The sequence below is a fragment of the Ceratosolen solmsi genome, unplaced genomic scaffold (genome assembly GCF_000503995.2).
Source record: "Ceratosolen solmsi marchali unplaced genomic scaffold, CerSol_1.0 scaffold1, whole genome shotgun sequence".
Classification (NCBI taxonomy): Eukaryota; Metazoa; Arthropoda; class Insecta; order Hymenoptera; family Agaonidae; genus Ceratosolen; species Ceratosolen solmsi.
This window is the reverse complement of record NW_011948415.1, coordinates 8,702,548-8,718,299: the sequence shown is the minus strand read 5'-3', so window position 1 is coordinate 8,718,299 and position 15,752 is coordinate 8,702,548. Positions and strand designations below refer to the sequence as shown.

The window sequence follows — 15,752 nt, the reverse complement described above, 5'->3', positions numbered from 1 at the left end:
CGCGTGTCGGGTCCCGTCCCCTTCCGTGTGTCGTCTGTCGTGCGTCGTGCGTCGTCGTTGTCGTTTGGCGGTGCCGAGGCGATACCCGCTGACGGCCGAGGGCGCGCGAGGGAGTCGCCGATTTGCGTTACCGCGGATTAGTTATGCAATCAGCTGATCGGCCCCAGCGCGCGACTCTGTCACTTGTCAAAAATAAATGTTGTTCGTCGCGGAGCGAGCGAGATACGGACATTGACGGACTGTCTCGCTTCAACCAGACGCGCGTTCGCGCGCTTTTACTTTGCTCCCACCGTCCGAGCGCAGCGAGCGTCGCGTTCCCACCCCAATCTCGCTTCCGTCTCGCGTTGTATATTCGACGATAACTTTCAATCCTTTTGATCCTCGCTTAGGTGGATTGGTACGCAGGATATGAGCAGTTTGTCAAGCGCAACCTGACTCTGCTCCCACACCAGCAAGCAGCGCAAACGCTGCATCATCCCCAGCAGCCGCAACAGCCGCTGGCTCACCCCCAGCAGTCGGACATTATGACATCTATGTTTGAGCAGCAGATCAAAAGCGAGCCTATGGGTTTTTACTCGGTGGCCTCCAGCAGATCCGACGGCTCGAATTCCATGGTAAATCTGTCGGACGAGCGGGAAGAGCTTTCCCAGCAGGAAGGCCATCTCCAGACCCATCAGTCTTTGCAGGCTCATCAGCAGCATCAGCAACAACAGCAGCAGCAGCAGCAACAGCAGCAACAACAGCAGCAACAACAGCAGCAGCAGCAGCAGCAGCAGCAACAGCAGCAGCAGGACCAACAGCAGCAGGAGCACAGTCCGATAATGCACGAGGATTCGCCGTCGCGGCAGTCGGGTGGTCAGCAGACAGCAAAGGAGGGCACCCGGTCCAAGCCCCAGCCTTGCAAGGTTTGCGGCAAGGTCCTATCCTCTGCTTCCTCCTACTACGTCCACATGAAGCTCCACTCCGGCAACAAGCCGTATCACTGTACGGTTTGTGAGGCGAGCTTTTGCCGCAAGCCCTACCTCGAGGTTCACATGCGGACGCACACGGGCGAGCGGCCCTTCCAGTGCGAGCTCTGCCTCAAGCGATTCACCCAGAAGAGCAGCCTCAACACCCACAAGCGCGTGCACACGGGCGAGCGGCCCTATTCCTGCGACATTTGCCAGAAGCGTTTCGCGGTCAAAAGCTACGTGACTGCCCACCGCTGGTCCCACGTCGCGGAGAAGCCCCTCGTTTGCGAGCGCTGCTCTCTCACCTTCACCTCCAAGAGCCAATTCGCCATCCACATCCGCACCCACACCGCCAATACGACCTACGAGTGCAACATATGCGGGCGCACATTCGTGCGCGACAGCTACCTAATCCGGCATCAGAACCGTGTGCACCGCGACATGTCGCAAGGCAGCGGGAACCACGACCCGGGAACGCCTCAAAGTTCCGGAGCTGGGACGCCGGGTACGGGTTTCGAGAGCCCGGTGTGCGATCTGCGCTACAGCGACGGTCCCTCCTCGCTCGACGGCCTCGGTCAGGGTGGCAAAACCGGCGCGGGCATCGCCGCGGAAATTGCGAGCCTCGCCAAGAACAGTCTGCAGCTGCCGCTGCCCCTTCTCCATCCGCAGACCACCAACTAGTGTCTGCCTCAGCAGCATCAGCAGTCTCAGCAGCAGCAGCAGCTGCTGCAGTTGCAACAACAACAACAACACAACACCAACCACCACCATCGCCAACACCACCACCAACAACAACAACAGCAGCAGCAGCAGCAGCAGCAGCAGCAGCACCAGCGCCAAGAACACGACCACTACCACCATCAACACCAAAACCAAAACCACAACCACAATCACAATCACAATCACAATCACAACCACAACCACAACCAACAGCAGCAGCAGCAACAGCAGCAGCAGCAGCAGAAGCAAGAGCAAGAACAAGAGCAAGAACAAGAACAAAAACAAAAACGAGAACAAGAACAAGAACGAGAACAAAAAGAGAGTCTTTATCGAATGAACGAGTCCTCCGTGGACAGTCTAGGCTCGCAGCCACCTTATTTGCATCAGTCTTCGTCGCCCCTCGAAGCCTCCGGTCATCATCATCAGCATCAGCATCGTCATCATCAACATCACCATCAGTACCAACGACATCCTCATCAACACGAGCACCATATCCAGCACAATCAGCACCAGCACCAGCACCAGCACCAGCAGCCGCCATCGCAACCGCAACCACCACCACCACCACCACCACCACCACAACCACAACCACAACCACAACCACAACCACAACCACAACCACAACCACAACCACAATCGCAGCCGCAACCGATTTCGCCGCCGGGCTTACATCCCGCATTCTACCTCTACGCCCAGTACACTAATGGCAGCCCAGCGATATTCTATTCCGAGTATGTACAACGCAATAACACGTGAGAATGTGAGACAGAAAAATGTGTCTATATACATACGTATGTATAGATATATATATACATAAATAAATGCATTAGCGCACGCAGCTACACAAAATATTGATGCACACATGCGTGCACACACCCACACTTACAATCGTATGTGTGGCGGTGTGACCGCCCGCGCGCACGCACATCAGTGTACAGAAAAAGGGCAAATGAGCGACAGTAGAGCGAGATTAGAGAGAGAGAGAGAGAGAGAGAGAGAGCGCGAGCGAATGAGTGATTGCACGCGTGTTGGGTGTTGTGTGTACGTGCGTGCGCGCTTGTGTAGGTGCGCGTGCGAGTGTGGATGCGAGAGAGAAAGAAGACACGAAGAAAGCGAAATAGATAGCCAACGTACTACCGATATGTAAATGTACACATTGCCACCGCACACATCCGTTTTAATTTTGCTCGAAAAATGAAACCTGTTTAAAAGCTCTCATTGACGTTTAGTTGAACCTCCTAAAGGTTGTACATTTATTATAAGAGAGGTTTTTCGGCTGACCACATTGAATTTTCGTGCGTCAACTGTAATTTTTTTTTTTTTTTTTTTTGCTGTTCCCATCACGTTTTAGCAATAATTTGTTTTTAGAGCATGTTGTAACGACATTGACAAAAAAAAAGTACTATTTCAAACAGGTTTAAATGCCTCCTCGAACAGTCAAAGTTGATTCGACCGCGTACTCAGCGTGGATTGTCCATGAGTTAACGCTTGTTTAATCTTTTTTTTTTCTTCGTATGTTTCGTCGTCGTGTAATATTTTGGAGCGTTGTTTCAAACATTTTTAAAGAGTTAGTGATAAATATTTATATTGTAATGTTAAAATTTGTTTGTTTTCTGGAGTATTCATTTAAAAATGAATGTTTTCGAGAAGCCAAGACTTAGAAAAGCTAGAATTAAGAGTAATTCAGCGACAGAGAAAGGACAATGGGAAATATTGTAAATGTAAATCTCCACGCAGAGTCCGGTGTCGAAGTGTTTTTATCTGACAAAAACGAAAAATGAAAAATCATAAATGATAAATGATAAATGATAGAGTTACTAGCAGCATTCGAGTTAGCCACGCTCGATCAAATCTTTGCACCTTTCGATTGTTGCAGGAGCATCCTTTGATTTATTACAGTCTTCTTTCGGAGCGGGACTATACATACATATATTGCAAGCATCACACATATTTATATTATATTTTTAAAGGAGTTTTAGTCACTTGGATCTGTGATATAGATAGTAATTATCGTCTATAAGGGTTTGAATATTGGTTTAACTATTTCGATATGGTTATCGAGAGCAGATTAAAAAAAAAAAAATAATAAAATAAAATAAAAAAATAAATAAATAAATAAATAAGTAAATAAAAAATTACAAAATGTAGGGAAGCAGATGTGCGAGAGAGGAAGTTAAGATAAAGCAATGACGCGAAGCATAGTAGTCAAAAAGAAAATAGAAATGAAAAGTAAAGAAAAGAAAAGTCCTCGGACTCGGGAAAGTCAGTGGCGATTTCTATCAATTTGGTTTGGTAGACTCCCCGTATATTGTTATTACTACTGCAATCGAATCTACAAGAAATTATCATAACGATAAATATTATTATTATTGCTATCGGGCTAATAAACGGTCGGCGACAAATATTGAAGCCACCCGTTAGTATACAAAACAAAACAAAACAAAAATAAGGAAAATATCGAAAAAAAACAAAAATAAAAACCAAAAAAAAAAAAATAGAAAAAGATCAATAAGAGGAAAAATTGTAGCTTTTCACCGAGTCGCACCCCATTGAATTGTATCGAATGCGAATTCCATTTAGTTTTAATATATCGCGCCACTTGAGAATTCGCTAAAATAATCAAACGAGTTTGTTTATCGTGCTATTCATTAACTAGGCATAATCGGATTTATCTTTTTACACGAGCGGCGATTCGAAATTTTTTCTTTGTAAATGGCCTCGAGCGACGCGTTTTATTATCTTGAGAGTACAGAGATTGAGAGATTGTGGGAGGGAGAGAGAGATTGAGATTGAGAGAGAGAGAGAGAGAGAGAGAGAGAGAGAGAAAGAGAGAGAGAGAGAGAGAAAGAGAGAGCGAATGAAAAAGAGGAGAGAAGAGGAGAGTTTGAGTGGGCGAGAGAAAGGGAGGAATAAAATAACGAATGAGAGGGAATGAAAGGCGTGTAATTTTTGCAACTAATCATCAATTCGAGTAGAGCCAACAACTCCCACTCCTTATTACTGCGACAATTATATTAGGTCTACTATTGCTGAATACAAAATATTAACGCAACTGCGATTAACGAGGATGTTACTGAACGCGAGGGAGCGAAATAAGAGACGCGCACGTGCGCGTGCTCGCTCGCACTCTCGCGATTATCCGCTGTACATTTCTGGCGTTTGCGCTTGTGCAAAAGGAAAACGAAGCAACAGATCGTGACAACAAGGTGCATGCATAATTATGGTCATTGTCTCTCTTCACCTTCGTTTCATCGCACTTACTCGCGTGAACGCGCAATTAGTCGTTCTTCCTCATTAATTTTTTTAATATTTATTTATATTTTATTAAGGCGCGCCCTTTGCTTCCAAATCTCTTCTCACTTTCTGCGAGACCTTTGCTGCATAAGTGCGTGGTGATTGGTACACCGCAAACCTTTCTCTATTCCGAGGCTTTCTTTAGAGCATTGGGCGAATGGGACGGGCATGATTTTTCTTTTCCACTTTTTTCCTCCCTTTCTTTCCTCCTTTTCAATAATTTTACCTGCTCGTCGTAGTAAGGAAGACAGACGTACTTGCATTGACGGGGAAGTAACTGCAATATGTAGACGACGAAGTGTAAAAAATAGATGAGAAAGTGGAAAGAATGAAAAGTAAAAGAGAATGAAATTGCTGAAAGTAAAAGAATAAGGAAAGAAAAGAAAGGTACGATGGGTCGGGGGTTGGGGGAAGAAAGATAAAAGAAAAGAAAAGAACAATTGCGTGTGAAATCTCGCGTAAGCAGGGCTGTTCTATCGAGCGACAATTATTCGTTTTAATGTTTAGCATATTAATGCAAGGCTCAGGCTTAATTGCACGTGCCGACAAGCGAGCCGAAGCGAAACGCCAATATATTTTTATATCTAAGCATGGTAGCGTGAAATTTGTTATTATTTGTTGTATTGGTAGAGAGTGGCGGAATTGTAGGCGTCCGTTAGATAATTGGCGCTCGTAGGGACACGAAACGCGACATTTGAGGGAAAGCCGCCGTGTCCGCGTACCTGCGCCTCCCTTATCAGTTTTCTCTCGCGCGGTGGCTTGTCTTCGGTAATCTTCCATTGCTCGCATTAAAGGTGCGCCTCTCGATTGCCCGATCGGCGGCTCCCTTCGGGCAAATGCAAGACACCACGTTATTTTCACTTTCATACCAATCCTCACGACTTATCCCCTCGGTCAAATCAACACATCGTGCGCGGGAACTGACGAATACTGCCGCAAGACGACCTATAATCTTAAGACGCTCGACACTCTTTTTATCCCGTGCTGTACTTTTACATTTTTCACGACGAGCTTTTTTCATTGAACATTCATCGATTGCACTTTACCCCTTTACGTGCGAGGTCTTGCGAGTCTTCAAGCACAAAGTCAACTCTTAGTATACTCTGAGTGCGACTCTGTGAAATTGTACATAGAAGTTTAGGATTCCTTGGCGCGAGCGCAAGGGATGACGACACATCGACGCGAATAATGAAAATCGAGATTTTTTTTTTTTTTTTTTTTTTTTTAATCCTTCCGAATGTCGCGAACACCCTTGCATTACACTCGGGAGGGTTGGGCATGTAAATTAGTGTAAATGTAAAGCGCCTTTGCTTGCTTCCTTAATCCGCGGTACAATTGCGCGGTTTCGGTATAATTTTACGTCTGTTTATTTATTAGAATCATAATCTGTATAATGTTTTTAACGTCACAGCCGCAAGAATCCACGTTGTATAGGACGCGTAACAAGAGGCGTAAAGTCACGGCGCGACGAATAATAAAATCGCACTCTTCTCGAGTTATTATGCAACGTCTACTGCTATTACGATAAATATCGATAACATTGCACTTCCTTCTTCGCGAACGTTATCGCGTTGACTTCTGGAGCGCGGATGGAAAAAAGAAATTGTTGTTCCACACGTGGCTCGGATGATTATGAGAGTTGCGTCACTTCATTCGCTCTCTCGCTCTCTCTCTCTCTCTCTCTCTCGCCCCCCCCCTCCCCCTTTCCCTCTGTCATTCATATTCTTTACCTCGACCACTATTTTATTCTTTATCACGACGTTCGATTAGAAAATTAGGCATTGCGCCTTGGTACTTAGTGCCTTAAAACTGTTCGACAGCATCTCGCTCAACATCAATCATCAAACGCTTGCTTATTGTTCGCAATCTTTTTTCATCTCGATAACATTAAAATGCTTTATTATTTTTTATTTATCTCTCTTCGTGCTGGCGATCAATCATTAAACAAAAGAGGAAAAATAAAGAAAACAGTGTAATTGAATTATAAATTTTGACGACGATCTTAACTTTCTTAACAATTAGCTATTTATTTTTTAGCTATGAAAATTCTTGTGAAACAAAGTTAATCATCGTTAAAATAACGTATTAAGTGAAAAGTCAGGAGTAATTTATTTACAATTCAGTATGAATTCTATTTATATTTAGCGGAATAGGGATTGGTTAGACTTTTCTTCTTCTTCATCAACTTCTTCTTTGGATAGTGTTTTACTATCTTTACTACAATCTCTAACGAAGGGACGACGGCATTTTCTCATGGAAAAACTATAACGCAACATTAAATATGTTGATAATCAGTGAGGTATGCCCAGTGTATCAGCTCCGCAACTTTCTGCAAATGCGCGTCTCGAGTGATCCAAACTCCAGCGGGAAGAGTAGGTTCCATCGAAAAGCGTAGAGCTGCGGAAAACCTCATCGCTTCTTGCGAGCACAAGCTCATATTGAATCAATTGAAAATTGAATTTGCCGTTTTGTCGTTAAAACCGATACACATATACGAGATGTTCTGCAGTAGTTCCTGGAATTAGCATTTCTTTATGAATTAGTGCGAGAGATAGTTCTTCCTCTTGTCAATGAGCTTCTTTGTTAGTGTTTCGCACTAAGTCAATCTGCCATGCCTGTAACATCGCCATAAATTGCCGCGGCGCAATAAACATTCGCAATTCAATTTCGTCGACCTTCTAAGAATACAAGAAAAAGCAAACAAAGAGTCGATTAAAAAAAAGATATATATATATATATATATATATATATATATAGAGAGAGAGAGAGAGAGAGAGAGAGAGAAACAAGGAAACAAACAAAAACAAAACAGAAAGCAAAAAGCAAAGAAAAGCCGTGATGAAACGACACGACTGCCTCAGTCATTTCTCCACTCTCGCCTACGTATAGTAGCAGTAGATAGTTCTTATTTTTATAGAGGTTTTACCGTGCTACCGTAAGTCTTAGAGGCCTGCGTATGATAGAATTTTTGTAGACGAGTTTTTCATAGGAGATATTAGAAAGATAAAGAAAAAGCAAAATAAAATAATAATTACATACGCATACGTATATATGCATGTATATATATATATATATATATATATATATATATATATATATATGAATGAATATATATGTGTATATGGATATGTATATGTATATGCATAAGCAAAAGAATAATAGTAAAGAAAGATACGCGAGTGCAGATCGCTCTCACACAAGCAACACGCGATAGAACACTGCAAATATAAAAAGAACACTTTTATAATAGCAATTACGATTATATTAAAAATTAAGAAAATAAAAAGCGAATTTTAAGAAAATAATAATAATAGTAATGATGAAAGATAAGAGGCGATAAAAGCTTGACAGGAACTCATAAATAGTTTCACCGACATATCCTGGCTAAACACATCCTTCAACGTAAAGATGAAAAAAAAAATACTGCGTACGACTAGTTACTACATATATACATGTTACATAGGCTATTTTATGTGTAAACAGTAATTCGTAAATTATCACTGTATGAGACCATATACATGCATGTGTGTGTGCATGCGCGATTGTGTGTCCGTATACATACATTCATGCATACACACACACATCCATCAATATATATATATATATATATATATATATACACATATATTTGCACATACATGCAAACACACGCATACATACATGTGTGCGTCTGCGCGCGCATAAATAAATTTGTACACGCATGCATTTACATGCATTCGTGTGTTTGCACATGCATGTATTTATGTATATATATACATATATATATATATATATATATATATATATATATGTGGTAGTAGTGGTAGTAGTGGTAGTAGTAGCAGTATTGGTAGCAGTTGTAGTAGTAGTAACAAAAAGAATAATTACAGTAATAACCTACAATCATAATATTGTAGGAATGAATAGTAATTGTGACAAATAATTATTATAACTCATAATTAGTACAGCAGTGATTAATGCATTTTTTCAATATATAATGGAGGATTTATTTATATATTTATATGTATTTATATTATATATATATATATATATATATATATATATATATATATATATATATATATATGCATACATATGTAAAACGATGATACAACTAAGGCAAGTATGTACTGTACATAGCTGTCACTTACCCTTTGCCCATCCATATAAGGATTATACATATATAAGAAAATATATACATGCATACAAAAATATATATATATATATATATATATATATATATATATATATATATATATATATATATTCGCACATATACATGTATATATATATATATATATATATAATATAAATACATATAAATATATAAATAAATCCTCCATTATATATTGAAAAAATGCATTAATCACTGCTGTACTAATTATGAGTTATAATAATTATTTGTCACAATTACTATTCATTCCTACAATATTATGATTGTAGGTTATTACTGTAATTATTCTTTTTGTTACTACTACTACAACTGCTACCAATACTGCTACTACTACCACTACTACCACTACTACCACTACTACCACCACCACCACCACTACCACTACTACTGCTATTATTATTATTATTATTATGATTATTACTACTACTACTATTAATACTACTACTGCTACTACGATGACGAACAATATACTAATACTATGTATACTTTACTTAGAATACGCTTGATCAGTTAACGAAAGTAGATTTTCACTTTTAGTACATTCGCTCATGCGTTGAGAATAAAAATAAATTAATAACGAGGTGTTCTTGCTCTTAACATTGGATACTACCTCAATTTTATGATAAAAGAAAAAAAATGCATAAACAGTTAAAGAATTATATGAAAAAGCGTCGCACGCGAATTTGATTATCGGGAAGGTAATAAGTGCGTGTGCGAGCGTAGAGCAAAAAGCCCGAAGGCAATGAGGTGCGTATTTGGGCGGCGGGGGCGGAGAGGGGTGGTGAAAAAGGGGACGGGATATGGAGGACGAGGTGGACCGAGTGCGTTACGGGGAGACAAAAATAAACTTTTTTTAATCGTAAATTAGCGTACGGTTGGCCTGCAGCGACCTCACACTGTGATAATTGTAAAGAATATTATTTAAATTTTAAGATTCGTTGTATTAAGTCAAATGCGCCGAGGCAGAGATTGGCGGTCCTTTTTAGCCGCGTATGTGTATGTATCGGCTGAAGAGTTTCCTTAGCGGACGAAGCGAGCTGCGCGTATTAGAATTCGTTTCTTAATTAATTTTTACGTCTTTCAACGACTCCTCTGATAAATTTCTCGTTTCTTTTCTCATTTTTTTTTTCCGATTTCGTACGTAGTTTAATTCGAAGGGAATGCTTGGAAGAAAAAAGAGAAGAAGAGGAAGAAGAAGAGGATGAAGAAGAAGAAGAAGAAGAAGGAAACAATGAAGGACCCGCTTCACAAGACCAATTACTTCGCAATTCGTTTTTTTTTTTTATTTTATGTAATCCTCTCATTGGCGAGCGTCAGCTAAGTACTAAAAATCTCGACAATACCGTCTCGTAACTAGTCCGAACCCTTTTAACCGATTTGCTTTTTTTTATGTTTTTTTTTCCCCTCCCTCTCTATCTATCTCTATTTATCTATCTATATATGTCCCTGTTTTTAATATAATTTTTGTTCCTTTTAAACGACAAATTCACGGTTTTGAAGTCAGGCGGTGTGCACTACTTTTTTAAATTTTAACGTTAGGTATATGCGGGGGCGAGGCGAGCCGTCGAGAGTGAAAACGCAGCTCCTTCCGCTCGCTTCCTCTCGCTTTTTTTTATTATTTCGAGCTATTGATTGTTTGGAGGCTGTCGATGAAACGGAAGGCCGCGAGCCGCGCGTGTACTCATCGCCGCCAAGCGATCCCCGTCCAGTGAATCGTTCGTTCCTCTGGAGCCATTATGCGCTACCGGAGTCCTGAAGTGCGGACTGGCATAGCTCTGACGGTGATGGCGGTTGGCTCTAACGGGCCTAGGTCGATCTCCCCTTGCCACGATGACGATGTGACTAAAGCTCGGCGCAGCCTGTTCCTCTCAAACGGCGAGTCGAAGACTGCGAGGGATCGGTGATGCTAGATTGTACAGGGTCGATGACGAAGGCCCCCATGATATTTTCAGTATATTATATTGTGATGTTAGTTTAAGCTGTGGACCTAAGTCGGTGAGCTATGCTGAGGTCGCTGTAGTCAGACTTGACGCTAGCGTGAGGGATCACTTTCACATTTTTTAGACCACTCGACAAACAAATAAAAAAAACGAGAATGAGGCATGCGAATGGGGCGTCGTTATTCTTCAAGAATTAAAGCATAAATTAAGGCAAAACAATTAAAGCAAATAGAAGGCATATAATTGTCTCTGGATTATCGAGCTCAACCGAAGGATGTGTATATTGTAATCGGCAAACCGACAAACTACAATGTAGTTTGTTCGTACCGTCATGAACAAACGGAAACACTTGTGTAATAAAGTAGATATCCATAGACAAAACACTCTGGGTTCTTCTTCTTTTTTCTCTTTTCCAATTTATTACAGAAACATAGAAACAATAATGAAAGAACAAAAATGAAGAAAGAAATGAAGAAATAAAGGGGGTTGGGGTGAAAAAATAATAAAGAAAACAAAATAGTCTAAAAAAAGCTTAAACGATTTAATAATAATAATAAATATATATATGTATATATGTATATATATGTATATATATATATATATATATATATATATATATATATATATATATATATATAAATAAAATAAGAGAAACAAATGGTTTGCGCAGAAAGCCTTTGTTGTTATAATCGAAGGGCCCTTGGGTAGCCGCCAATGATCTATTCGATTTCCACGTCGATAGCGGCATCCTCCATGACGATCTGCTCGGACGCCACTGGCACCTGAAGCATTGGCAGCGGATCCGGCGACGGCGTGTATACGTTACTCACCGAGTGCACCTTCAGGTACTCCCCTCCCTTTTCCTCGTAATCCTTGCGACTAACCAAGTACTCGGGTAAGCTGCCGCTGAGGGCAAAGTCTCGGGCTCCGTACCAAGCATCGAGACTCGTGTTTTTCGCTATGTTAACTTGAAAGTTGGATCGAAAGGGCCGCATTTCCGTGAGCTCTCGCTTTAGCCTCTCGAGTAGTCCTGGGAAAGTAGCCGAGCCTCCGGTTAGGAACACGTTGCCGACCAGACGAGTTTGCTGCTCGGGCGTGTAGCGTTTAAGTATAAACTCGATTGTCTCAGCTATGCCGGCCTCGATCAAGCCAATCATCGACGGCTGAAACAGGAGCTCCGGGGCACGCAGGCGCTCGACACCCACGTGTAGCTGGTGCGTCTCACCGGGAACCATTTGCACCGTCGATGTCCCCGGACCCTCGAACTCCGGATCATGATGGCGCAGCACTTCCTCGAGCTCAACGAGCTTCTCTTGCTCCAATTCTGAGTCCGAGTCTCCTCCTTCCTAAATGACAAACACGTGCAATTCGCAGGTAAGACGCATTGGGACGCGCTAACGAGCGCTAACAAACAACATGATATCTCACTCTATTTATAGCCTTATATACGTCCCAGTCTTCGTCTCTCATGCCAAAATCGTCATCTCTCTTATCCTTTCTCGCGAGCTGACTAATGATTCTCATTCGTTCTTGGGCAGCGGCCGTTCGGCGCTTCGCCATGTCTTGGCGACGCTGTCTTTTGGCCATACGCTTTTCTAAAATTTCCTGCCTGGCAAAGTGGCATTACGATTATTGTCAGCGACCTCGGCGGCTCTGGCCTCGCTAGATCGGTACGAAATTATAATTACCTTTTACGCTTCACGCCTGCTATCCATTCGTCAAAGTCTTGCTGATCTTTTGGTTGCATGTTCGACTTAATCTTCGACTTTTGCTCTTCCATCACGATGTTCTCTTCTTGCGAGTTGGCAGCCACTATTTTCTGTCGAGTCCTTTCAACTTTGGCTTGCAAGTTATTTATCATTTTTATCAATTCCGTTTCGTTGGTGAGCGAATAGGATTGCAAAGCTTCTTCGAACTCCTCGGTTTCCCCTTCCTCCAGGAGCTCCTGAATGGCTAGAAGTTGATTTAATTGCTCCTCGTCTTCTGCAAGCTAGTTAAGCATAACGTTGAATAATAATGTTAAATGACCGGGCCATTTAATGTACGAGGCTGTTGTTTGTCTCTCTTACTCTTTCCTCTCTTTTTCGAGCATTGATTTCCATCAATCGTCGGGCAAGCTCGCGTTTTCTTTCCTTTTGCTGCTCGACTGTGAGGCCCGGAGTACTCGCTGGTGCCACGTACGGGAGCTGCACTCGGAGAACACTATCGTCGTAATATACTGGATCGGCCCACTTTAAAATTTCATCCTGGTATTGCAATGCGATCATAGAGTGATCGTGAATCAGTTCCTGAAAGTACGTAAGTTTATGAAGCGTTGTGTTAGGCATTATCAATGACAGTACGAGGTGCAATTTTCAACGAGCTTTTACGCTTTCGATACCTCGGCTCGACTGAGCGTTATAGCATTCACGTGTACGGGATATTTTAATTGTAGCAATCTGTGCATATAAGACGTTATGTGAAAGCCACCAAGATTTATACGTCTTGAGTTTGCAGTATCGGCTTTACCATCGAGTATTGGAATAATATGAGTAGCCTGGTATCCTACGCTAATAATAAGCCCATCGGAGGGACAATTATTATGTTGATAAGAAAATAGACAGTCGACTCCATAAGCGATCGATGGAATATTATAGCATTCGAATAACAATTCAGCCATCACTAAAAGTAAAAGTTACAATTATAGTCCGTCGTCTGGCAACTTACGGGGAGTGATTCTTTTTTTTGTTTGTTTGTTTAAACTAGAGTACATTTTCTTGAATAGTTGGGATTTAAGAAAGTTTCAGTTAAGATGATGGGGTGATTAACGCACCCTTCCGTATCAATCCCCATATGAGTAAATGTGTAATCAAATATTTGCTCTTGAGCCTCAAAGTGCGTAACCACATTTCGATCGAATTGTGTTTTTAGCTGAAATCTAACAGCCTCGATATTAATAATATCATTTCCAACCTGAATTTCTCCATCCTTTTTCCCTCGTTCCTTACGAGGTTTTGCAATTAAATTTTTAAATACCAATTGAGGTTCCTTGTCAGTGGCCCAGCCAACTCTGCAATTGTAAGAACCTAAAGATAAATTTAGACATTTATTTTCTAATTATAATGATGTATTATTTACAGATAAAGGTTATGTACCATTGTCAATGACAAGTGGCGTTGACTCGGATTTAACTTTCTCAGAGTAAATGTGAATAATATCAGGAACACATTTTATATCTTTTAATTCAAGAACTTCCATCTTTTATATTCACAAGAACATCTATTAGTAGTACAAAATTATAAATAAATACGTTTAATTAACTTTAGGCTTGGTCACATCAGACCTATAATTATACCGTCCTTAAATTACGTTGCCAGAAGTTTTTTTTTTTCTATCCTAATATTTTTAATTAGAGACTCTACTCGGCAAGGGTAAGTAAATAGACGCCATATTCCGACATTTTTTTGTCGGAACGACGCCATCTCGTGTTGTTGTCGCATACCACATTACCACTAAAAGCTAATATATCGATGAGGATGAAAATTGGTTTATCGTAAGATAAAAATAATAATCGTATAAATTCAACGGCATCGGGAGTTTATTATAATCAACTTCACTATTAATTTTCATACATTTTTTTAAATTGATTGATGTTTTGCGATTCGGCATGAGCCTCGTACTGTACTCTACAGATGTCAGCACAGACTCTTAAGTAGCTGCTGCGCTCTATCGAGAACGTACAGAATTAAAATTTATGAAAGGAATAAACATGAGAGCCAACAAAAAAATCTTAATGTTTTTAATTCGGTAAATTTTTCACTAAAGTATAAACAATTTACATTGATGTTCGGATCAGATACATTATAAGTCCACCTTTTCCCGTAATGTTTTGGCACGATTGATCAATTCTTCGATGCTTTTTCCCCTGGAAAAGAAAGAAAAAACAACAACAAAAGGTTGAAGGAAATAAGTATTTTCATTTCAACATTAGTACATTTCAACATTCATTTAAACGTATACTAACATATTCGTAAGGTTTGTCGTTATAGAAGTTATTTGTGATTGCTTGAAAATAATCTCCTGCTTTTCGATATGTTTTTCGGCATTACTTATTAAAACTTGGTTGGAAGCTTTTTTCTTCTTTAGCTGCTCTAGACGTACATCTAATTCCTTCACTTTGTCTGCAATTTTCTTAATTTCTTTGCATTCGGCTCTCTCCACTGGATTCATATTTGGCTCTTTCAAGTGCACCAATGTAAGAACCTCTTCAGCCCTAAATAGTGCAGTGTATTTATTAATTTTTTTTCTAAATTAGATTTCGTTATGAAATAGCTAATTGGATGAACGATATTGTCGTAGGTATTTTTGCTTTGTTTTGTTTTGTTTTGTTTTTGTTTTTTGTTCGTAAAGAGGGGCAACAAATTCGACAAATAAAAGGATAATTTTGATTTAATTGGGAAGAGTTGACATTGAACTATTAGTAATGAGTTTTAGTAGTTTTTTTAACAAATCTAATGACCAATAGCTGTTTTGCGCATACAAACAATGAACGCATACATTATGGTAACAAATCTCATTATCAAAATTAATTTTTTATTCGTAACATTGTTGTTGTTGTTGTTGTTGTTGTTGTTGTTGTTGTTGTTGTTGTTGTCGTCGTTGTTGTTGTTGTTGCTGTTATTATTATTATTATTATTGTTTGCCTCTGTAAGGAAC

At 40.5% G+C, this 15,752-nt stretch overlaps 4 protein-coding genes across 5 annotated transcripts in view; 2 read left to right on the top strand and 2 right to left on the bottom strand.

Moving 5' to 3' along the window:
- LOC105368724 (zinc finger protein 32) overlaps positions 1-1,665 on the top strand; it is a 2,301-nt gene extending 636 nt beyond the window's left edge. The window contains exon 2 of the mRNA XM_011507805.1: positions 390-1,665. Coding sequence (XP_011506107.1) covers positions 525-1,631 — 1,107 coding nt within the window. The 5' untranslated portion in view covers positions 390-524 and the 3' untranslated portion in view covers positions 1,632-1,665. The remainder of the gene's footprint in view (positions 1-389) is intronic.
- Positions 1,666-2,003: 338 nt separating this feature from the next.
- Positions 2,004-2,426, top strand: LOC105359039 (uncharacterized histidine-rich protein DDB_G0274557). The gene has a single exon (XM_011495515.1). The coding sequence runs from the start codon at positions 2,004-2,006 to the stop codon at positions 2,424-2,426; it is 423 nt and encodes a 140-aa protein (XP_011493817.1).
- A 9,285-nt stretch (positions 2,427-11,711) lies between these two features.
- Arp5 (Actin-related protein 5) lies at positions 11,712-14,462 on the bottom strand. Of its 2 annotated transcripts, XM_011507802.1 has the most exons (7): positions 14,192-14,462; positions 13,808-14,122; positions 13,438-13,718; positions 13,127-13,345; positions 12,746-13,047; positions 12,486-12,666; positions 11,712-12,403 (listed from the first exon to the last, which is right to left on the bottom strand). In XM_011507802.1, exons 1-7 carry the CDS (start codon positions 14,292-14,294, stop codon positions 11,777-11,779), a joined length of 2,028 nt encoding a protein of 675 aa, XP_011506104.1. In that variant the 5' UTR covers positions 14,295-14,462; the 3' UTR covers positions 11,712-11,776. The 2 variants fall into 2 exon arrangements, with proteins under 2 accessions (XP_011506104.1, XP_011506105.1); XM_011507803.1 differs by lacking the exon at positions 14,192-14,462 and having other exon boundaries at positions 13,870-14,031.
- Positions 14,463-14,861: 399 nt separating this feature from the next.
- The window catches only part of mbo (nuclear pore complex protein Nup88), a 96,876-nt gene continuing 95,985 nt past the window's right edge, over positions 14,862-15,752 (bottom strand). The window contains exons 12-13 of the mRNA XM_011507801.1: positions 15,061-15,309; positions 14,862-14,961 (exon numbers count right to left, since the gene is read on the bottom strand). Coding sequence (XP_011506103.1) covers positions 14,898-14,961; positions 15,061-15,309 — 313 coding nt within the window. The 3' untranslated portion in view covers positions 14,862-14,897. The remainder of the gene's footprint in view (positions 14,962-15,060; positions 15,310-15,752) is intronic.